At 44.6% G+C, this 22497-nt stretch overlaps 2 protein-coding genes and 1 long non-coding RNA gene across 5 annotated transcripts; 2 read left to right on the top strand and 1 right to left on the bottom strand.

Annotated features, from left to right (window-relative positions):
• The first annotated feature begins 5781 nt into the window (after positions 1-5781).
• On the top strand, positions 5782-12696 carry LOC112889514 (probable sugar phosphate/phosphate translocator At1g06470). Its single transcript, XM_025956204.1, has 12 exons — positions 5782-6417; positions 6507-6676; positions 6767-6852; positions 6951-7000; positions 7819-7886; positions 8917-9017; positions 9151-9163; positions 9677-9861; positions 9938-10024; positions 10502-10596; positions 11446-11607; positions 12109-12696. The coding sequence occupies exons 1-11, from the start codon at positions 6101-6103 to the stop codon at positions 11573-11575; spliced, it is 1302 nt and encodes a 433-aa protein (XP_025811989.1). The 5' UTR covers positions 5782-6100; the 3' UTR covers positions 11576-11607; positions 12109-12696.
• An 809-nt stretch (positions 12697-13505) lies between these two features.
• On the bottom strand, positions 13506-21239 carry LOC112889798 (histone-lysine N-methyltransferase SETD1B-like). The gene is made up of 8 exons (XM_025956568.1): positions 20093-21239; positions 19949-20005; positions 19653-19742; positions 19210-19359; positions 15450-15530; positions 14916-15002; positions 14667-14750; positions 13506-14223 (listed from the first exon to the last, which is right to left on the bottom strand). Exons 1-8 carry the CDS (start codon positions 20933-20935, stop codon positions 14062-14064), a joined length of 1554 nt encoding a protein of 517 aa, XP_025812353.1. The 5' UTR covers positions 20936-21239; the 3' UTR covers positions 13506-14061.
• Positions 15994-18968, top strand: LOC112889799. Of its 3 annotated transcripts, XR_003228201.1 has the most exons (4): positions 16003-16500; positions 16641-16858; positions 17332-17398; positions 17700-18968. It is a non-coding gene; the product is annotated as an uncharacterized LOC112889799 (long non-coding RNA). The 3 variants fall into 3 exon arrangements; XR_003228200.1 differs by having other exon boundaries at positions 15994-16500; positions 16641-17398; XR_003228202.1 differs by lacking the exon at positions 17332-17398 and having other exon boundaries at positions 16011-16500.
• Positions 21240-22497: the final 1258 nt, after the last annotated feature.

Genomic DNA, 22497 nt, shown 5'->3' with positions numbered 1-22497 from the left:
GAGTTACATGTCTGATTTCATCCGGATCAGTAGCATGAATCCCGTCTTAAGCTATCTGTGGATAAGACCTTGGAGCAAGTTGGTTTTCTTTCTAATTCCGGATGTAGTATGTAAAAGTTGAAAGTGTCTTTTCGGATGCATAGGCAAAAAAATAGCTAAAGTAGTAAACATATTCACCCGTCAACCATGCTCACATTTTTATCTTAATTTATTTTAGGAGTAAACATTTTTATTCCTTTTGTAATAGGCAATGTGCTCATCAATAGCAAGATCGATGTTTTCATGGCAATTTTCTCAATCTTAAGATCTACCGGCGCGGTCTCTTAGATATACTTATAGAGGTACTCCACTGTTACTTTACTATGAATATTATGATCACGTATACAAGAAATAACTGGATGCAAGAATGAGCTTGAAACTGAATCCAACTCGTTAATACCTTAAATATTTAAACATTCAAATAGAATGGATATTTATGCACCCATGCTTGGGTCAAGCTGGGATGAAACTAATGGGGAACCAGGGGGCATCGGCCCCCTCATGCTTCATCTACCTTATATACATATGTATCTACAATCTAAAGTTGTTAGAAAGATAGTATTTGCCTTCTTTCTACTGCAAAGATGCTCTAGGCTAGCCGCTCTTTAAATCTTTTCTACCTCTATCCTTCGGGTAACATATCACCGGCCACCTTCATTCCGAGCTTCATCTATCTGGTAACACACGAGCTGACATCTCGTCACGGGAAAGGATCGGAGCGGTTCTTATGAATTTGTGTTTCTCAACAAGCAAGTGAATAGTTATTACTCTTCATTATTGTAAATTTAGGTACCTGTCTCTTCTTTTCAAAGTACCTCAAATTATCTTTTAAATAGTATTCATCTCTTATTTTCGAAACTAAAAAAAAAAGATAAAATGTGGCACCATGGTTCTTTTGTTCATCAACTTGTTGAAAGATAAATCAAAGGAAAAAGTCCAAATTACCCCCCTCAAGTATGGTCAAAATTAGGATAACATCCTAAACTATTTTTTTTTCGAATTACCCCCACAACTATGTACCCCTTAATAAGATTTGTCTTTTCTATTTCTCCATGCACAAATAGAGGTTTTGGTTGAAACTTCACACGGTGATAGAATACGTATAAAATATATTTAAAGTTAAATTATGAATTTTTCTTCATTATTTGGATGGGCTAGGACATCAAACAATATATTAAGTCTTACGACATATAATTGTATAATGAAAGAAATTCATGATATAATTTTTTTAAAGAAGTTAGTCCACTGTTGCCTCCTTACAAAATTTGAACTTTGGCCTCCACTCGTGCACAGCTAAATAAAAAAGAGAAATCTTGTTAAGGGATGAATTCGGCTAATTGATATAGTTGCGGGGGTAATTTGAACAAAAGAATAATTTAAGGATTATCCGAACTTTAAGGACAGTAAATTGGAATTTTTCCTAAATCGAATGTAGCTCCATCTGAAAACCGGTTAGTATATATTGACTATTGAGCCTAGCATTATCGAGTGGCGATATATTTGAGGAACACCTACCATGAATCATTGCTGACTGCTGTTGTTTTGCATTGGCTTGCAACTGCGTTACCATCTCGACACACTACGCCCGGCCCTGAAGAGCGTCGTGTATGAATAATATCTCGTACACCACCGTTTGGACCCGGCGCAGGTTCCAAGCGCGTGCACGTCGCGAGGGAGATGCCGCACCATGAACGAAGATGACAGCACAAAAGGGCGCTGCGGATGCTCGGGTCGGCTTTCGGTCGGTGCTGGTGGCAAACATCTCACTAGACACCTGGTACTATGCAGTAAACCTGCGAAGGTGATCTGATCCAACTTGATGGTGTTGCCTTGTTGCTGCCGATCGCCGTACAGATTTGCTCAGCGATCGATGATGGCCTGATGGGTGTGTGCTTGGACTTTAAACCAGGAGCCCAAGAAATAGGAGGCCAGCCCGGCCTATTGATTGGCCGGCTGGAGCTTAGCACGGCCCGGACAGCCGGCCTGCCCCAAACGGCGTGTACGGCGTACGGCCTGCCAGTGTGCTTCGGTGTGCGTGGCTCGACAGCAGTCGATTTGGACGTCATGAATCATGATTCGTGAAACGGCGACAGCTTAGGAGAAACAGTGACCGTAGGTCAAAAGTTGGCTAGGATACCATTACTGTTGGGACGCGGCATGCATCACCGTGCGATTGCTGTCAGGACCAGGCGCAATCTTGAAGGCAAAGCGAAGTTCCTCAGTACTCCAGCGTGTGGGTGACAGGCAACCAGGTTAGGTGTTCAGGACGGGATCTTTGACTTGACACGGTGATGACAATGCCACGCGCAGGAGGGAGGGCTTCTCAGCGGCAGCGCTTTGGCTGCTTGCTACTGTCTCCGTAGACCGTACTACCGTAGGCCCTAGTTCGCGAGCTTCCGAGGACGCCGGCCGGCGACGGTAACAGTTGGAGATGGATGGCAGCCGAAGCGGAAAATAAGAGGAGGAAGGCTCCGCTCCGCTCCGCCCTTCTCGTCAGGTAGAAGGCTCGTCTCGTCATCAGCTCATGGCGCACGCCGCGTCGCCGAGGGATCGAGCCATCGAGGAGACGACGACGCGAAGCGCGTGGCGCCGCGTCAGAGCCGTCAGATCTCATAAAAGAGGCCAAAACGCCGACGCCGACGCGCGCTGTCGGCGGGTCCGTCAGCGTGCCGCCGCCGGATCGGATCAGGAGGTGACGACCACGCGCCTACGGCCTACGGGCCTGGCCGCCTGGGTCACTGGGCGGCGCTCGGCCCCGTCGTGCTCGTGCCCGCTCACGAAAGGAAAGCACCGAGAGGCTGTTTGATAGATAGGCTAATTTTTAATTCGGATCATATTAAAAACTAACTATAAAACTAATTGTATAAACAGAAACTAATTTACGATATTAATCTATTAAAACTAATTAATCTATTATTAGCATATGTTTACTGTAGCATAATATTGCTAAATTATAAACTAATTAGACTTAATAGATTCGTTTCACAAAATAGACTTTATTTATATAATTAATTTTATAATTAATCTATTTAGTACTCTAATTAGTGTTAAATATATTACGCCCTCGCCATGAAACAAACATGTGGCCGCCGAAACGCGGTTGTAGGCTTGCAGCAGTTCACATGTGGGGACCAGTGGGCCCGCGATCAGATTATATCTATCCTATCCTCCGTGCATGATTGCCTGCCATGTCAGCCTTATCTGCACAGGAGTACAAGATTGGGATGCCCCTCTCTCTGTCTCTCTCTCGAAGATTGGTAAGTCAGATCACGCTCAAATTGGCCTTGGCCGCGCCCAAACGCAAACTCGTCTGATGATCATCCATCAACACTCGGTGACGTGGGGCCTATTTAGTTCGGCAGACGTGAAGGTAAAATTTTTTTTCAAAAGAATCTTATCAATTTGAAGTACTAAATAAAGTCTATTTATAAAATTTTTTGCATGGATGGGTTGTAAATCGCGAGACGAATCTAATGATGCTAATTAATCTATAATTAAGCAATAATTAGCGGATGGTTAATGTAGCATCACTGTTGCAAATCGTGGATTAAGTAGGCTTATTAGATTCGTCTCGTGATTTACAGCCTATCCATGCAAAAAATTTTGTAAATAGACTTTATTTAGTACTTCAAATTAGTAAGATTCATTTAAAAATTTTGTGTTTACTGCTTTTTTGCGTTTACGGGGTGGAAACTAAACAGACCCGTGATGGAAGGTTAAACCAGAATCCATGGCCATGGTCATGGACTCTTGGACCAAGAACAAGCTAGGAGTCCACCGGGAGTACGACCATGGACCCTCCATCTTGGCCGGGCCAGCCCGGCCGAGAGATGGAGGAGCGACGGATGAGCCACCAACTGTGTCACGATTCATGAGCTCCATGCCAAAAGTGGACCTGACGGCGACCCTGGATCTCCTCCACCTGATCATCGCCCCCGCAGATGGATGGTTCGTCCATCAAAATCCACACCAGATCCCTTCGGTTTTGGACTCTGAATCCACGCACGCGCGCGTGCAGCAGTTTCAGGAAAATGACTACTGCAGCAAGAGCTGCCCACTGGACCAAGAACTAGCTCAAAAGGCCCCATGGTACAGATCAGCTGAGATCAGGCACTTGCATACCTAATGCCAACAGCCAAGCCCAACAGCTCGACAGATCCGGTCATGCACAGATGCAGCTAGCCCTCCAAGTTTCCAGATTTACCTGCACTTGGTACACACTACCTAAACTGCTTTTGGGCAATGGGCACCCTTTGAATCCCCTTTCTACCAGAAAGCAGGAGCTGGTCAGGCTTCTTGCAATGCAAAGCCTGTGTGCAATGAAAGCCAGCATCATGGCATGCAGCCAGATTATTAGATTAATTTGTATTGCAAGCAGTGTTTGGTCCAACAAACGCAGGTGTCTTCTTCGGTCTGTCCGATCCATACCCACCTGATTAGATTTAATCCTGATGCCGTTGGCTTAGACTAAGACCTCGGGTTCAAACCGTGCCGGGTTTGGATCAGTGGATACGGTACAGAATGTCCGGATCCAAATCCGGATCGGAGCTTTCAGCTTTGTGATCTTGCTTTTGCAATTCAGATCTGCCTTCTGCCCCCATGTGGGTCTCGGATTCGATCGTTCTGCCTCGGCAACTCCGTTTGTGCAAGTGTTGCTTGGCGTTTTCGTCTCCGGCTCAGGCCTGCACCGGCAGATTTGGAAGTATGTGGCACTAGTCTATGCAAACCATGCCTTTTTTTTCCATCGCCGTCGGTTGCTTTTTAGTTTGTACGATTTTTCATCAATTTGTGTTGGGATTCCCTGCTAGAAAATGCAGTTAGCTGAATTAAACAGTGTGTTTGCTTGAATACTACACTAAATATTCTTTTTTAAAAAAGGCTACGCTAAATATTGTTGCTTTGCTTAAGTAGTTGACAAATGCAACACACGCTTAAGTTTAAAAGATATAACATCTCAACTAAAATCATTAGTGGTCTATAATATCATTTAGGTACCTGCATCAAGCTCGCTGTAGATAAAACATTTTTCCCTGGAATAGGGTACCATTGTTATCACCTTCTAAGATGTAACTTCATGATACATGCAATTCATATGAGAGCTATACATTGTTGACTGACTGACCTTGATGAATAGATAATACATGAACTTCACATGGAGAAGTTACACCAGTTTTTTTTTAAAAAATTAGTTACACCTACTGCCAAAAATAAAGCAATGAACAAACCACTCTATGCAATACAAAGTGCTATAACACATACAATCTTGTAGAGATTAGAGCATGTAACTAGAAGGTAGAGATGATAGATCAAGACTTTTATGGCCGTTCAGCTAGACTGTAACTATTCGCTACATTATGTCATGACGCACCTTTGCCAAACTTTCATCATTGTAATCGGCACTCGACGTAGCAAATGTCTTTTCTTTTTAATTTATCAAAAGGTACCACGACACCATCCTTTTGAACCCAGCAACACACACTTCTCACTGTACCGGTCATCAGTCCTTGCTTGCCTTTAAATGTTTGACCATAAATTTACACAATCAAAATTTTCACCAGTCGGGAAGATAAAAAATTGCTCAGTCCTCTCCTGCTGTCACGCACCACCATCAACATCCAAGCCCCACCGCACACCCAGAACCCTTCCATTTCACGTTTCGGCCGCAGCAGCCGGCAGTGCCCCGTGCGCCCCCACCCCGCCAAGCCTGGCCTGGCCGCCACCAACCCACCTGCCCAGGCAGGCCGGCACCCAACCGGGCGGGGCGCGTCCATCCCGATCCCAACCCGACCTGCCCAGTGCGCGCACCCGCCAAATCCATCGTCCCCGCCCCCGTTCCGTTCCGGCAGGCGGCAGCTCGCGCACGCGCAGGCGCAGGCGCCGCCCCCAAACCCACTCCGGCACTCCCGCTCCCCTCTCCCCGCGCGCAGCGTCTCCAGATCCCCGCCCGCGTCGCGGCATTGGCACCGGCAGTCCCGTCGAGCGCCGCCCGCCGCCCCCGTGCGCGCGCACGCACGCAATGCGAGCCTTGTAACCCCTCCCGGAGCACGAGCGGAATCGAGGCATGCATCCCAAGCCCGAGGGCGGGGATGCCGATGGGGGCGCCTCGGAGGTTGGGTCCCCGCGGTCGGGCTACTTCCGGCAGCGGAGCATGCACGCCGCGGCGGCGGCGGATCCTGAGGCGGCGCGCCGGGCGCTCGACGTCGAGAACCCCCCGTGCTCCGCCGGTGCCGGCGGGGCCCCGGGGCTTCGGACCAGCGAGTCCGTCACCAAGCTGGAGTCGCTGGAGCGTGCGGAGCGCGCCGCGCTGGCGCCGGCCGTCGTGCTCAGGACCGGGTTCTACATCCTGGTGTGGTACGCGTTCAGCACCTGCCTCACGCTGTGAGTGGCCTGGATCCCCACTCCCCCCCCCCCCCGCTCCTCCCGCTGCGGAGATGGCGGCCTGATTGCTTCGGTTGTTGGGATGGCAGATACAACAAGACGTTACTGGGGGACAAGCTGGGCAAGTTCCCGGCGCCGCTGCTGATGAACACCGTGCACTTCGCGCTGCAGGCGGGGCTCTCCAAGCTCATAATCTTCTTCCAGTCCAAGGGGCCTGACAGTGCCGTCGAGATGGGGTGGAAGGATTACTTCATGAGAGGTGCGAATCTCGGTTTACAACTTATTGCAGCAGTGATTTGTGTTTGCTTGTTTTTGGACCAAATCGTAGTTCTGACTAGCTGTTCTGCAGTTGTGCCAACTGCTTTAGGGACAGCGTTGGACATAAACCTGAGCAACGCATCTCTAGTATTCATCTCGGTGACGTTTGCTACTATGGTGTGTTGTCCGCTGAAGGGTTTAATTCACTTGTGCTTCTCTAGTTAGATTCCTCAATCTGTTAAGTAACTAGATTTAATGAAATTGATCTTCTGCAGTGTAAATCAGCCGCCCCGATATTCCTTTTGCTCTTCGCGTTTGCATTTAGGTGAGTGCTGATCTTCAATCCCCTGGTTATTGTTCGTCCTACTTGGAAGCTAGTTGTAAATTGCATTATTCCATATTAGCAGAGCAGGGCATTTATATTCTGCATGATTGTTACAATTGCCACATAATTGGTTGATACAGTTGTATGTTTATCCCACTTTTGAAGACAGTTAGTTGAACGGACCAATACCGTTCACTGATCAATTTTGGTAATCGTAATGTTCACTGATCAACTTTGGTTAGCTAGAAAGAAGGTATCACTAACATTTTTTCAAAAGGCAAAAATTGTGGTTCAAATGTGAAGCAGTGATAAAACCACACTTCCCTTAACCACATGACGATCTGGTATGAACTTTAAATGGACACATGCCACAGCCACACTAATGGCCTAGTATCTGGACATTTCAAGCAGGACAATGTAACATTATTAAGAAGGGTAGTTACAAGTAAGCTAGTTTCGAATAATCATGCTTTTATGAAGTATCTTCGGAACCTACTGTTTTCTTATTTACTTGTAACTTGTCAAATATTCTTTTTGAAACACAGATGAGCATTACAGATTCTTTGTCAAGAATTTAGTTACACATTTTGCAACCTCATCGGATTGCGTAAAACCTGCTCATTCACTAACTAATTTGATTGCATAATATCGATTTGTTATTTCCTTATAATAAGTTGATTACAGTGTCATAATATCCATTTATTTTCTTAAGAAGAGGTCACCATCACTCCCTAAGTAACATGTATATCTTGGTGTTTCTTTTGTTTTCCATTGCTTTCGATTGTATATGCCTCTGAAAGTTCCTTCCAATTTTCAAGGTTGGAAAATCCTAGCATCAAGCTTCTAGGAATCATATTCGTTATCTCTATTGGAGTTCTATTGACAGGTATGCGTTGTGATAAGAGTTTTGTGCAATGCCAGTTTGCTTGCTTCTAAGATTTAGCCATCTACCCCATTGGTGCTTTTCCACACTTGTCATTGTTAGATTGTATCTTTCCTGCACTGCTTGAAACGTAAACCTATCGGTAATGGACACAAGCTTTCCTTATAGAAAGCTGTTAATATTCATATAGGTATTCCATTATCCATATTACTAGTTATTCGGGATCTTAGTTTATTATAAGAAAATCTGAGCGTTCTCAGTATAAATTTAAAGTTTATTTTCCTTGCAAAGTTGACAATTGGCATCCACACAGCATTGCAAGAATCCACATCCTCTGTTGATATTGCGTTCTTCTTAATCGAGGAAATTCCTTATTTCTAGCTTGGTTTGTAGCTACCGAATATGCCTTCCTCTATAGTCTCTTTGACAAGTGCACCCCAATAAGAGCATGTGATATCATTTGACTATCTGCTGTGATTATCACAAGTTCACTTCAGCAGATTGTGAAGTTAAAGAAACTTTGCTTTGACCAAGAAGGCCAAAATGCAACTGATGCTCTTCATAAAAATAATTAAATACATGGTCCATCGTTGGCAGCTTTAATAGTTAAATGGAGAACTGGGAGTTCTGGATATTCTTCAGTTTCACTACTGGCAACACATTTCTAGGGTTTTCCTACATTTGAAGTTGTTTATGGAACTTGTATAATTCTCGTACAGCCTTATAGGACTCTCTGATGCAATATTTTAGTTATTGGTGAGTTTGCTGCCTCCTAGAGTCCTAGGTGCGAAGGATTGTCCTTCTAAGCAATTAGATTTACTAATTAGTTTTCCAGAGGATATGTTGTTTTTAAAAATAGTCTGCTCCACATGATGTCGAAGTTCACATTGCAGTAAACTTTAATTTAGTAATTGAGTGTTTTTCTTATCATAGTCACTATGTTAACTGAGCATTCTAACGTGCAGTTCTTTGGTCAATGCTACCAAAATAATTGGACTTATATTTTCTGATTTAACAATATTATTTTCATCAGTTGCCAAGGAGACCGAGTTTGACTTTTGGGGCTTCATTTTTGTGACGCTTGCTGCTGTTATGTCAGGATTCCGCTGGTCCATGACCCAGATTCTGTTGCAGGTGAGTCTATTGATTAGTTTATACAGTTTTTTGTAGCTATTGTCAACTTCATTTTTTCACCTTTTTATTTCTTTTATGCTCCTGGGCTAATGATTTCCTTTCTGTATGTGCATGTGGATCTTGATATTTCAAGAAAGATACTTATGGTATGTAAGCTTTGCTTTATTCTTGAATGTCAATTCCAACAATAGAAGAGGAGTATTAGGTTTTGCAGACATTTTAATTCTTCTACAAACCTGATTATTCAATTGATTTGTTTATGTGTACCAGCCAAACCTTTTCCTAAACCCAGTCTGGCCTGGTTCTTGCTTCCTACCAATTGGGAGTGCTTTCGGAAGTTAGAAACCTAAGAATTAGATGAGAGCTCTATCCTCTCTTTTCTGAAGCCATTCTTTAGTCACTAAGAGTGAATCAAGTGGCAGAGCAGTTGATATAATTTGAGCCCAAATGTTATACGGCATCAGATGCTGTTGATCTTTAACTCTGGAGCATCAGGAACAACACTTCACACAAATAAGCTCTAGTTCTGCTTGAGCCATTCCATTAGCTTAGTATCGCCTCCAGTTTGTGTCCTAAGCTTGGATAAAAGTGGGACCACAATTATTTTATTGAAGCATGATTTGACTACTAGGTATTCATGAACTGTTTCCCTTTTGCAGGCCTGAAAAATCCTATTACCTTGATGAGCCATGTTACACCAGTGATGGCCATAGCCACCATGATACTGTCTCTACTACTGGATCCTTGGAGTGATTTTCAGAAGAATTCATATTTCAATAACCCTTGGCATGTCATGCGCAGTTGCTTACTTATGCTTATTGGAGGATCCTTGGCCTTTTTCATGGTAACGAGTCTTATATAATTTGTGACAACTTTTTGTAATTACCAGAGATTTCATGGACAATTAATTCTAACTGCAGGTGTTAACAGAGTATATACTTATTTCAGCAACAAGTGCCATAACCGTGACGATAGCTGGGGTAGTAAAAGAAGCTGTAACCATTTTGGTAATATTGAAAATATGATCCTTGCTGAACATTTTCTTTTGTTTCTTTTCTTGAATTTGCAGTAGCATCTGGATTTCATGAACCCCTTGCGAAGAATTATGTTCCTAGTTTACCTATTATTTTTGCATATACTGCTATCAACCATGAACTACACTTCATCTGACATGATAGAGTAGCTACCAAGTCTTGAACGACAAAAACTGGAAGTGGTCCATTTGTTGTCTATACGGATCATCCAATGAGAAAACTGGAAGTACCTTCAATTTTTGGCATACAATATTAGAAGGAAGCTATCAAGTACTAACAGAGTTATATCACCTAAAGGCTAAACACATTGCTTGTCTGCTAGTACTACTATGAAGCTTGATAACCCAGAGCAGAGATTAGGAATTATTTGTTATTCCTGGACTCCATAGAATAATATGCATTTGGTGTCTAATACCTCTTATAAATGATCTTATTACCTTGATCTTTCAGGTTGCAGTATTCTATTTCCATGATGAATTTACTTGGTTGAAAGGGGTTGGTCTTTTCACCATTATGATTGGTGTTAGCTTATTCAATTGGTACAAGTAAGTAATCTCTTTCCGAGATCAACTCATGCGTAGCACAGTGTGACTTCAAAGTCCTTAGTTCCTATGAGACAAACTTTTGTTCACCTCAGGCTAAGAGGGATCAGGATCAATATGTGTTTGGCGACTCAAGCTGAACTGCCAAGCAGCTAAACTGAAACACCTTTCCTTAACATTTGGTCAAGTTATAACCAGCATTGTTTCCTTGTGGGAAGTCATAACCCGCATTTCAGTCTCAGGGAATAATGGCAGAGATGTTTATTATCCAGAATTAACATTGTAATCATTAAAATAGCTTAGTATTAATCTATTGGTCAATTGCGTCTGGTGACTCAAGCTAAAATGCTAAAAACATAAACTGAAACATCTTCCATTAATATCTGGTCCAACTATAGCCTACATTATAGTCTCAGTTGGTAATGGTAGATGGTTTGTTTGAGGTTGGTTCTTCAGAATTTGAAATGTTCAGAACAGCGTAGCATAGATGCTGAAATAAGTCAGCTAAGTTAATTTCTTATGACTTGTTGGATTACTATTAGTTACCTACTCATGAATTATTTGTAACTAAGAGTTTATTTAAGAATCTATAGTGTGGTTGACCTCTGGATTTTGATTCATTTTCTTCTGCAATCTGCCAAAAAAACTTGATGCCCAAACTGTTGCGTCATATAAAAAATTTCACTTGATATTGTTGTAAACTGATTGTTATCCATTTGAGGAGCTTTGGTTGCCTTGTGAACAACATACTACTCCCTCCATTCACAAGTAGTTAAACACTCAATGTGCACGGTATCAGGTAGTTAGCTTTTCATGGTGACATGGTGTAACAATATTTGTCTCTGTTTGCAGGTATGAGAAATTAAAAAGGGGTCAGACAAATGAGGACGACGTCAATTCACCTCAATTTACTGCTGATGCCAAGTACATTATTCTTGATGACTTGGAATATCAGGATGAATTTGGGGAGGAAGATACATAATTTTGTAATACGGCGACTTTTAATTGCCACTGGTGAGAATCAGCATCTCATATAAAGAAAAAAGAACCCCCCCTCCCCCCCCCCCCCCCCCCCCCCCCACCCGCGCGCATGATTGAGCACAAGACTGCATGCATGCATGCAGTAAATTTCGATATGTGTCCAAGAAGCAATTTGAAAATATCGAGTATGGTTCTGTAGCCTTTGTTTTGCACAACGCATAAGTGCAAACCCTTTCACCTACCCTATCTGTCTTTATAGTTTCAAAGAGGTGAAAGTTAGAAGAGGAACCAAATAAATATTTGCTTCATCTTGCCTGCTGTATCTATATGTGAAGGCACTCCTGGTCCTCTTTCAGTCCCTCTGCATCGTCTTACCGGATGTTTGGACTTTCATTGGGCTCTGACTTGGGAATATTAGTGCTGACATGTGACAATGCTATTTTAAAAGATTAATCAGCTCGTGCTATTATATCAATATTTCTCTATTATTCGATAGCCAATTTATTGATGATTTAATCTGTCTGATTTTGGCAGGAGTGTTCAGGCCTGAACCCAGTCATACCTGCCTGTTGAAAATAGTCTATACCTATGAAGTTTTTTCTGGAAAACACGCATGAAGGACACAGCTAAGGCTGGTGTGATTATGCTACAGGCACCAAAGTTTGATGTGATCTGTGTGAGCTATGTCTATCTCAGGATTGATGTTCAACTCTCATCTTGATCGAACAGTCAGTCTAACTACATTGTCAAGCAAAGTGCTAACTCCATCAGATCAGAATTCCTGTTTGGAGAACATATTGATATGCATGCTTATAGTGGAAACCGCTGAGAATGATCGACATCTGTATTATTCTTCTCTTTGCGTTACTCCAGTATGCACATATTCATTCTTGAACCTCTACATTTTTGGTGCCGAGGTGTATTCATTCTCTACATAGGTCTGTTTGTAAGAGTGACCACAGGAAACAGGATACCCAACATGTGTTGTTTCCCTTAAAATGCAGGGGACAGCATCTGATTTTTTTTTGTACTTTGTAAAACTACTAAACGAAAGAGTCATTCGCTTCTCCCTGTACCATGACATTTCTTGTGATTGCTGTATTATATTATAGTTGAAAATGAGATGAACGATTGTAAGGAGAAGGTAAAGAGACCTTTTGCTGATACGTTCTTTCTCATGATGAGAATCACTAGTGTAAGAATACAAAAAATGTAAACTTTTAAGGAAGAAAAGAAAATATGAATAAGCAAAGAAATATGAAAAGTAAAACAAAAGGAGAAGAAAAAGTAAAGGCAAAATGCAAAAAGAAAAGAAAACTGCGTACTTTATTTTTTTCCTCAAATGCCTAGGAGAACTGCGTATCAATATAATATATTAAGAAGCAGAGGAACTGCATACTTTATTGGCCCTGTTGCATGCAAGGCGAACTCTATTGGGCCACTTTCAGGAGACGAAGGTGAACAATTTGAAACACGCACTACTATGTTCTCGTCGCGGATAAACGATGCTCACCGTGCAGTCAAGGCACAAACTTATTATTCACCAGGATAAACAATCACGCCACATAGCTTTCAATTTCAAGCTTGGGACAATCCAATTACAAAGATGGTGTTGCTAAATGTAACATTCAGAACAGTTTCATTATACACCCATCCCGAATTCAATTTAGGGCCCTTCAATTTAACCATGCGAACAATTAGGTCCCATTTCAGAAGATTTACACACAGCAAAGTTCGATTATAAGATTCAGACAAAACAATTCTACACTCGAGCCAATTTGGAGGCATCTGATTTTGTTCCAGCATCACTAAGGATTTTCATGAGGTACGTAGTCCAAAATCTACGCTGATCTACACTCCTATCCTGGCTCGGTCCACGATCCATACATTTTTACCTCTTCAACCACAGCATCAACGAAGATGAACAATGCTCAAGTAGGTAACAGCTACTTCGTGGAGGAAATGTTCCTCACAGTTTCACGACCACTGGAGCCGCGCCTCCCAAAATCTCAAATACAAATTTTATAAAGTGAATTAGTGTCTGCATACTGGCGGCTATATCAGCTAAGCAGCTAGCCAAAGGAGTCTGGTGCGCCTTCAACACGAACACCAGCCATCCAATGAAGCTCCAAAAGGGATTTCAGCAATCGTCTTCGCACAGCTACCAGGAATACATGAGATGCTTCTAGAGTTTCTGCTAATAAAGCACTACAAATTTGTGATGTAAGACCGGAGCTGCGTGGTAAATAGTTACAACTGCCTTGATGCCATATCTGTGCATAACCGCTATGATATAGGGTACACTACAAGAGAAAGCAGATGAAATGAAGCAGGATATTGAATAAATACAAAAGACGCAGATACCTTCTTGACGAATTCAACTTTAAACAGTTGCAATTGTTACTGCATGCCATGTAATTATGTAACTAATGACATCAACTGGAGCTAATGTATCTTGTAGCATGTTGTCAGGAAACTTGAAACCAATTAAGGCATATACGCATTAAGGCCTGACACATGTGACTTTTGATACAAAACAGATGAGGATGGAGGTACTGTTGATGAATTTCCTAAGCTGGTGACAGCAGTATCTCCAGTATCATCTGCAGTTTTAGCATGCTGTTTTTCACTCTCTGTAGCATCTAATTCCTGCATGCAAAATGTTTGATTCATGTGGTCCAATATAAGTATTTATTGAAATTTGAAAAGGTAACACTTGGAGAATCTCCATAATGTGTTACAAATTCAGGATCAGCTAGATAAAAGTTCGCTGTTATCTTCTACAAGGACGAATGAAGCAATGGAATATGAATAGAGGAAATATTGTGTGATTCAAAAATCCACATTTCTGGTCCAAATCTTAGATAAGACAGGCCCTGTTTGTTTCAGCTTATAACCGATTTTGAAGGTTCCATTTTGAGAAATCCAAAAGTCAGATGATTCCCAGAATCCAGAATCAAGAATCCATAATCACCTGGATTCTCGATTCTGGGGGGTCAGTCATCTGACTTTTGAAGTTTCCAAAATCGAGCCTTCAAAATCAGCCATAAGCTGAAACAAACGGGGCCTAAGAAACCAATATCATTACTGACCTCTTGGACAGCAGCTTCTTTAAAGTGCTCTTCGTTTTTACATATATCTTTGGAGCCTGGTAGATATGCATTGTTTGTATTCTCCTACATAGGTCAATGGAAGCATTATCTTACAATCGAACATTCTTAGTATCCCTCAAATATCACCAGAGAAAAAAAAACTACGCAAAAACACTAAACAGCAAAGTGTTCAGTGAGAAAATACAATATACATGACATAGTGAAGGAAAAAATGTTTCATGCACAAACCTGTCCAGAAGATTCTTTAGCAATCTCTTGCCTGTGAACTTCTTCATTATTACCTTGGTTCAAAGAATCATCCTTACTGGCATTGACCTGAAAAAGATTGGTTGAAATCACTGTTACCATAGTCCAATAACCAGTAAATATGCTCCACCTTGCTCTCTGCAGAATCTCCAATCCCAAGCAAACAGTACGCTTATCTTTCTTATTCACATGCTACAGAAATCCATCAAATTGTGTGTTTGTTCATGCGTATCTTATACATATCCAGTAACTTAGTTGCTCCTGTACTATGCTGAAGCTGGATGTTCCCACTGGCCACGTCCAGTCACCCACAAGTTAAAAAAAAAGTTTTATATTTAACCAATACAACTGTCTTGGCAACATAGGAGTATTTATTAGGGAAGCATTTGCTCAGCGACCATTGCACAAGGAACAAAAGAAATCAGATATATAATGAAAACACAGTATTATTTTCTCCGAAAGGGCGACAAAAACTTTGTAAAAATTGATAATGAAAAATACAGTATTAATACTTGCCTCCTGGACCGATTCATTACGAAGCACTTCATTCTTAGAAATCTCTTTGGAATTCCATGAGCCTTTTTCTTCCAATTCCTCCTGCATGGAACAATATAGAATTATCCTTAACATCATGCACAGCATTAGTAATCAGCTTGATTAAAAGCTGCTGGGCTTTGCCCTCCCCTCCGCACTTCAGGGGAAAAATGTGACGCGTGTCGCTCAGCCTTTGCTTTGGCTATTTTGCAAAAAACCCCTCTAACTTTCTAATAATCACAACTAAATCCAGCTCACCCGGACCCTACAGTATCCACGTTCGTGTATTTTTCACGTAGAACCTCAGACTAATATTTATTTCGACACAAAGAAGGAAAAATTCGATAACGCTGTTGTGTTTGCAAAAATCCCCCCGCTAGGCAATTTTTCATTCACCCCTCCCACAGCCCCCAACCCAAACCCTCTCTCCCTCCTCCCCGCCGCCCTCTCCCGCCACTCTCCTGCTCCCGCCGCCGCCCTCTCTCTCCTTCTATGCTCTCTGCCTCCCCACCGCCGCCTCCCCTCTCCTCCCCAGCTCCCTCTCCGCCTACCTCCGTCGCCCCTCCTCGCCGCCGCTCCTCCTGCTCTCCGCCACCGCCTTGGGGCGTGGCTCGGAGGGAGATGGCGCGTGCCGGCCGGCCACGGCGCGGCTACTCCAGCGCATGGAGCAGAGCGACAGCCCTCGCGTGCCCAGCCCCTTGCCTAGCCACACCTTGGATGCGGAGGAGGCACGACTCGCCGAGGTCGATGGTGAGGCGGCGACGTGGGCGCAGGAGAGCGTGCTCCTTTGGAGCTACCCCACGCAAGGTGGGAGATCGATGGCGGCGTAGGAACAAGGGCGGGCGGCTCTATGGCTCTGACTGGAAGAGCTTCTCCTCTTCCCCCGGCTCCAGAGGAGGCTCCCGCTCAGGAGGTGACCCAGCTCCTCGCCCGGCCGCCCGCTCACATTGACCATTGTCGCGTGCAGCGCTCCTCGCGCCTCCCCATCCGTGCCCCATGATGGTCTGCACCCCTTGGTTGCCTACCACTCCAGGTGCCTCCCCTGTCCTCTTGCTACTCTCTGATGCTGCTTCTCTTATATTTCTTACTTGCTTCCTAAATACTCACTCTTGGATCTGGTCGTGTCTAAGATCGGTTTGTCTCATATTTTTCGTCCCCTGAACACAATGACAGTCACCACACCAGAGGCACGTGGCGGAGGCAACCAAGCAGCCATCCTGCTTCAGCAGGGGAGCCAAGAGGTTGCTGTGCAACACGATGCAATTGCACTCATCAAGAACATCATGTATTCCGCAAAGCAAAGAGGTAAAATGGAAGAGGTATTTGGGAAGAACTGCAGAAACACCATGAGGTGAAAAAACATTTGCCGACTGGCGTTTGCAAGTTGTTAGGTGAGTTAATCATGAAATGTTCATATAAGCAGGTGGCCGCAATTCCACCTGTCACTGTGATTAATTTGAACGTCTGTCAGTGTGTGCTATTTAGTTCAAGATCTGATAGGTATTGGCCTGGGTTACCAAGCTTACTGCAAGTTGGGATATATGATTCGTTGGTCTGAACTGTGGCTTGGTTGATCTAAATGTTGTAACATCAAAACATATAGAGATGTGTTATCTATCTTTGCACTAATGAAATCATATTAGAGAAGTACAAATGATCACCAGGCACAAGATTATTGACTAGGTCACTTTCAATTACACTCTATGGTCCCTTCCTTCAGGTTATGCCTCCCTCCCCCCTTCCCTCTCTTTAGTGCGCATACTTGCAGGGCCAATGAGCTTGGTCTATTTTTCAGAGTTCAATTAGTAGCTGTAGGTGGAAGTAATTTTTTTTCCTAATGAGAAAACTGCATGGTTGAATGCAGATTAAGCAGGAAATTGAAATTTTCAAATCGAAGTTGATTAAGTACCTTAATGTTGTTCTCATACAATGTAATTCAAAATGTTGTCTTGCCTTCTTGATATTCCAGTTGATATTAGAAAGGATCTAATCAGAAAAGAGCCAAATCAAATATTCTGGCCATAATCATTCAGCATGCCTACTTTCCTTCTATTAGGTACGACCAGCCGACCATAAATCTTTGACAGATTAGTGTTTTTAATCAGTGCAGTAGATTGTTGTCTCTTTTTTAAGTATGTTGATGTTTTTAGTCATTAGCCCTTGATGTTTGGAAATTTCAGACCCACAAAAATATTTTTAAGCATGTTCCTTGTCTCTTTTTTTTTTGTTCAGAATGATAGATTGCTGCACACAACTTGTGGTGCTCCAAACTATGTTGCACCAGAGGTGATGACGCTTTGCTTTTGCAATTTACGTGTTCTTACCTATCCGATTTGCGAAGATTAGTTTCCAGCTTGTGATTCCTTCACTTTCTGGGAATGCAAATTACTACAGAGAGTTAATGCAGCCATAGTATACGATGATTTATTGACCTCTCAGTTGTATGCTAACAAATGTTTGTAGAACCTGCCATCGGAAAAGTATTTTCTAAGGATCGGAACGCAAGGCTGTTCAGGTAAATATTACCTTAGGAATTCTGGAGTAGCAAACTGAAATTCTGCTCAGTGTGGCAGTGCCAAGGTTTTAACTATCTAGCCAATGGAAATCTGGATTATTGCTATTAGATATGGCAACTACTGCTTGACTGAACATAATGATTTGTCCTGTTTGCTACTACACTATTTCTGCACTGATCATTGATAAAAAGTATTCAGGCTCATGCTGATGGAATGTTGATCTATAGGTGGTTATTCTCTGGTTTTGTATTAATTAAAATGTGGTTTTGTATGAATTAAAATGGCTTAGTGGGTACATATTTATTTTCAGATAAAAAGAAAGATACAAATATCAGGATCAGGGTATGGCTGGGCATCAATATTAGGATCTGGCTTGATGTTAACTTCTATAGATGGTTGTTCTTTGATTTTGTGAACTATATTATAAATTGCCTCCGATTGTAAGAAAACAGAGTCCAGTAAGTGGCTTCCCTTGTGTCCATTGTAGCATTAGTCTCTTTACTGTTTGTGACAAAGCTTCTCAAAAAAGAATACCATTTTTGTTTGAGGAAGGAAGAATAGCATTTGTTTAGGTGAACATGTAATGTGGAGGCTTCTTTGGTTCAGGACTGCTTATGCAATGGTTCTTAGGTTTCTTTGCAGTCAGGTTACATAGCCACCATGATTAAGCTTACATCAAACTATCTCATATCTGCCTATTGCATTAATCTTCTGTACATCCTACTTCCTGTTTTAACTAACATTTTATTTAATGGCTCTTGAATACATGGCATGGCTCTTATAGATTTGCTGTTTGTAACAAAGATTATCAAGGGACGTACAGTTTCTGCGTTTTCTCAGAAAGAAAAATGTATTGTATTTTTAGATTTTAATTGTGAATGAGCTTTCATATGTACCAAAGGGAGTACCTCGATTCAGTTTAAAACTTGCTGGTGTGTTATTCTTTTTGACATGCATGTATTTGCTGTTTAAATCCAACCTTTAATTGATATGTGGAAATGTGTGAACCAAACACTGAAATGGGTTGTTTCCCAGTTGGTGTTTCTTGCATCTGTCTTCCGTAAAGTTTTTGCAGTTCATTTCTTTGTTCTTTTACGTACTTTACACAACCCAAATGTTTATGATCATAGATGGGGCACGCAAAGCGCGCCAGATGTTCTAGTTCAAATTAAATGCACCAATACGTTATAAGAAGATACGAGGTCTGAAAACCTACCGACACAAACCTTTTCAGCAGACTTGTCGCCGTTATCTAGTTCAAAATCCACCTCCTCCACCTCCTCCACCTCCTCCTCCTCCTCCTCATCATCATCATCATCATCCATCTCCTCCTCCTCAGTGTTTCTAGAGTCCTCCGTCCTTTTTTCAACATTCTCCTAAAATAAACAGCCCAAGTCAGGTTAGCTAACCAGAAATCTCACAAGAGATCACGAGCATTTGATAACTTTTCAAACAATTGTTGCATCCTCATCACTCAAATATGACCAGGTAGCCAAAGTCATATACCTAATTACCTATCAGTTCAAAACTGAATTCACTAATGCCATATAATAGGAGACAAGTCATATATGAAACCAAAGACTTGGGAACAGTGGTATAAATGCACATTGCACAGCAGAGCATATATTTTTGTAGCAGATAATCAGAATTCAGAACTGCCAGAACAAACCTTCTCAGCAGAGTATTCACTGTTCTCTAGTTCACTGTCCTCTTCGTCACCATCCGCACCTGGGTATCCATTCTCTTTCTCAATTTCTTCCTGACAACAACAATCAAATCAGATTAGCTAACCACAAATCACATCCACGATCAACAAGCATTCAACAACTCTGCAGCCAACTGTTGAGTAATAATCATTTGAAGAGCTAGCTCTCCCCAATTCCCAAATTACCATCCTACTAAAATTGTCAACCAAATGAAATCAACAGACCAATGATCTCATTAACCACTAAACAAGTCGTGCACCTCTTCTTCATCCTCATCACTCGACGAGTCATTGTTGCCCCCAGTATCATCATTCTCCTGATATCAGCAAGCAAATCAGATTAAGAATGCAGTCAAGGCTTGAAATCTCAACAGCGAGCTTCAAATATTCGACAGGTCAATAACCTTCGCCGGTTGAACATCGGCCGTGGCCCCAGCTGCGAGCGCTTGCCCGAGCGTGCCCCTGGGATCGATCACGATGCTAGGCAGCCTGGCGATGTCCCACCCGAGCACGCGGCAGACGACGGCGGCGAGAGCGCGGTGCGCCCGGGGCCTCCCGTACCGCGTGGCGGCGCGCGCGTGCTGCACGAGCGCGACGCAGCCCCGGAACCGCCGCCCCGGCTTCCTTGTCCCCCCTGCGCACGCCATGCACGCGAACTGCCCCTCCTCACAGCCCCGCTCGTAGTGGCCCCGCAGCGCGGCGTCCCGCTCGAACAGACCCGTGATGAACCCCGCCGCGTCCTGCTCGCGCTCCGACTCGGACCCGCAGCCGCCGTCGTCGTCCTCGTCGGAGGAGCCGCGGTTGGAGAAGAACTCCGCCGCGGCACGGAGGGCCTCCCGCTGCGCGAGCGCGCCGGGGGAAGGCGGCGGCTGCGGCTTCACGGAGGAAGGGGACGAGGCCGGGGCGGCCTCGGGCCAGGTTTTCGGGGAGGAATTCGGCGGGGATGGCGCGGGTTCCCACTCGGGCCCGGTATCCTGGGGCTCGGCGGCGGCGGCAGCGCTGTCGAGCCTGCGGCGCTTGCTCTCGGTGGTTACGCGGCCGGCGGAGCGGGACTGGGTTGGGGCGGCGGCGGGAGGGCCGCGGCGCCAGAGGGAGTGGAGGTACAGGACCTCCTCGGCGAGGCGACGGTCGCGTTCGCCGGGAGGGAGGCGGGGCCGTGGCCGGGGCGGCCCGCGGCGGCTCCGCGTCGCAGGTTTGGGATCGCGGCGGCTCCGCATCGCAGGTTTGGGATCGGGGCGGCGCGGCATTGCAGGTTTGGTTTGGTTGTTCTGCTCGGATTAGATGGGGAGATTTCGAAGAGGCGCGCGAGGCGAAGTGATCGGTTGCTGCGGCGGCGAGTGGAGTCCGCGACGCTTGCTGTTCGCTTCAGTCCGGCGCGTGCGTCGTGACGTCAGGTTGCCGGATCGTTCAGGTAACTAGGACGACTTTGCCACAGGCAGATTAGGCAAATTTTCCCAAACTGGAAACGGCGCACGTGCTGAACCAGCTTATGGTTCATGCCTTCATGGCCATGTCATTGCGCTGCAGCAGGTACTATCGACCTCGGCGGCGAGCGGCGGCGGACGGGTGCTCGCCGGGTGCAATCTGACATGCCATCAACGGAGTCCTAGGAACACTGTAACGCAATGCTAGAAACCGAGTTGGGAATTGCGTCACTCACCCCGCGAATCGGGCCCCCGGCAAAGCGAAGAGAGAAACAATGGAGTTACGGCCCGCGGTAGTGCCTGTCTTGCGCGCCGTGGTCGGCACCGGAATCGGAGAAGGTTGATTTGGGCCTGCTTGTGCGCTGTGGTCGGCGCCGGAATCGGAGAAGGTCGATTTGGGCCCGCCTGAGTGCTTGTTGCCGTCATGGAGCTTCTGCGCTGTGGCTTGACAACACAGCGGTTTCATCAGTTCATCCATTCTATTCATTTTATCTGACGAAAATCTTAACATTGCGTTGTGTCAATCCTGCGCGGCGGAGCTCCACACATCGGTTCTGGCAACGCGTTTGAGCGTCCCTAAGACTCTGTTGATGGCATGTCAGATTGCACACTGATTCGGTTCGAAATTTCAAACGAAATTCGTCGCTGATTCATGATCATCTCTTGCTTATCAGCTGATGTGGGGCCTGTTGTCAGAATCCATGGTTAGCGAGCTGCAGAAGCTTCCTGTTAATGAACTCGGGCCATGTACCGGCACGGGCACCTGTTTCTTGAGCAAGGACCAAGCATCTTCATCGAGCAGTGGTTTGACATGAGACAGTCTCTGATCAATTATTCACCTGACGAACTTAATTGACATAATCTTGCCATGAATGGGAGAAACTGGCCTTTCTACAGGCAGCTGCGACCAACCAAGGACGAATTTGAAGCTTTGTGAGAAGTTCAGAGTGAGTGGGCATGGAGCTGAAGCATTGCAAGGCAACGGCACCGCCACCATGTCCACGCCCGCCGTCCCCCATCCGCCGCCACGTGCAAGCTCGTTGGCCACAACTTCCGCGCGTGGCCACGGCCGCGACGTCTGTGGAGCCGGGCCACCGCCGAACACCTGCCTGAGCCCTGACGAGAGAAGAGCGCCGCTGGCGGAGGGTCTCCTTTCTGATGCAGCGGCGGCCGCCTACCCGTGGGTAATGAATCTGCTCCAACGCAGAGGCGCCTCTACCGCTCCGATTCGGTGGCCGCCGCCGCCCGCGGCTGCGGATCGCCGGAGCTCCGCCGCCGTGTCGACGGGAAGAAAGCGAAGAGGGGCCTAACTCAAAACTCGCGATACGATATTTTAAAAATACACCCCTAGTTTGGGCGATCCGGTATTTTTCATATACACCCCT

The sequence above is a fragment of the Panicum hallii genome, chromosome 4 (assembly GCF_002211085.1).
Source record: "Panicum hallii strain FIL2 chromosome 4, PHallii_v3.1, whole genome shotgun sequence".
Taxonomy (NCBI): Eukaryota; Viridiplantae; Streptophyta; class Magnoliopsida; order Poales; family Poaceae; genus Panicum; species Panicum hallii.
This window is presented reverse-complemented; position numbering and strand designations above follow the sequence as displayed.

Excerpts from the sequence above, each read along its gene's own strand:
- LOC112889798 (XM_025956568.1), bottom strand. The coding sequence starts at position 20,935 with ATGCCGCGCCGCCCCGATCCCAAACCTGCGATGCGGAGCCGCCGCGAT. Across the intron at positions 19,743-19,948 it reads GTGATGAGGATGAAGAAGAG|GAAGAAATTGAGAAAGAGAA; the intron begins GTGCACGACTTG and ends TGTTGTTGTCAG. Across the intron at positions 14,751-14,915 it reads CTAAAGAATCTTCTGGACAG|GAGAATACAAACAATGCATA; the intron begins GTTTGTGCATGA and ends TGACCTATGTAG.
- LOC112889514 (XM_025956204.1), top strand. The coding sequence starts at position 6,101 with ATGCATCCCAAGCCCGAGGGCGGGGATGCCGATGGGGGCGCCTCGGAG. Across the intron at positions 7,887-8,916 it reads TATTGGAGTTCTATTGACAG|TTGCCAAGGAGACCGAGTTT; the intron begins GTATGCGTTGTG and ends TATTTTCATCAG. Across the intron at positions 10,025-10,501 it reads AAGAAGCTGTAACCATTTTG|GTTGCAGTATTCTATTTCCA; the intron begins GTAATATTGAAA and ends TTGATCTTTCAG.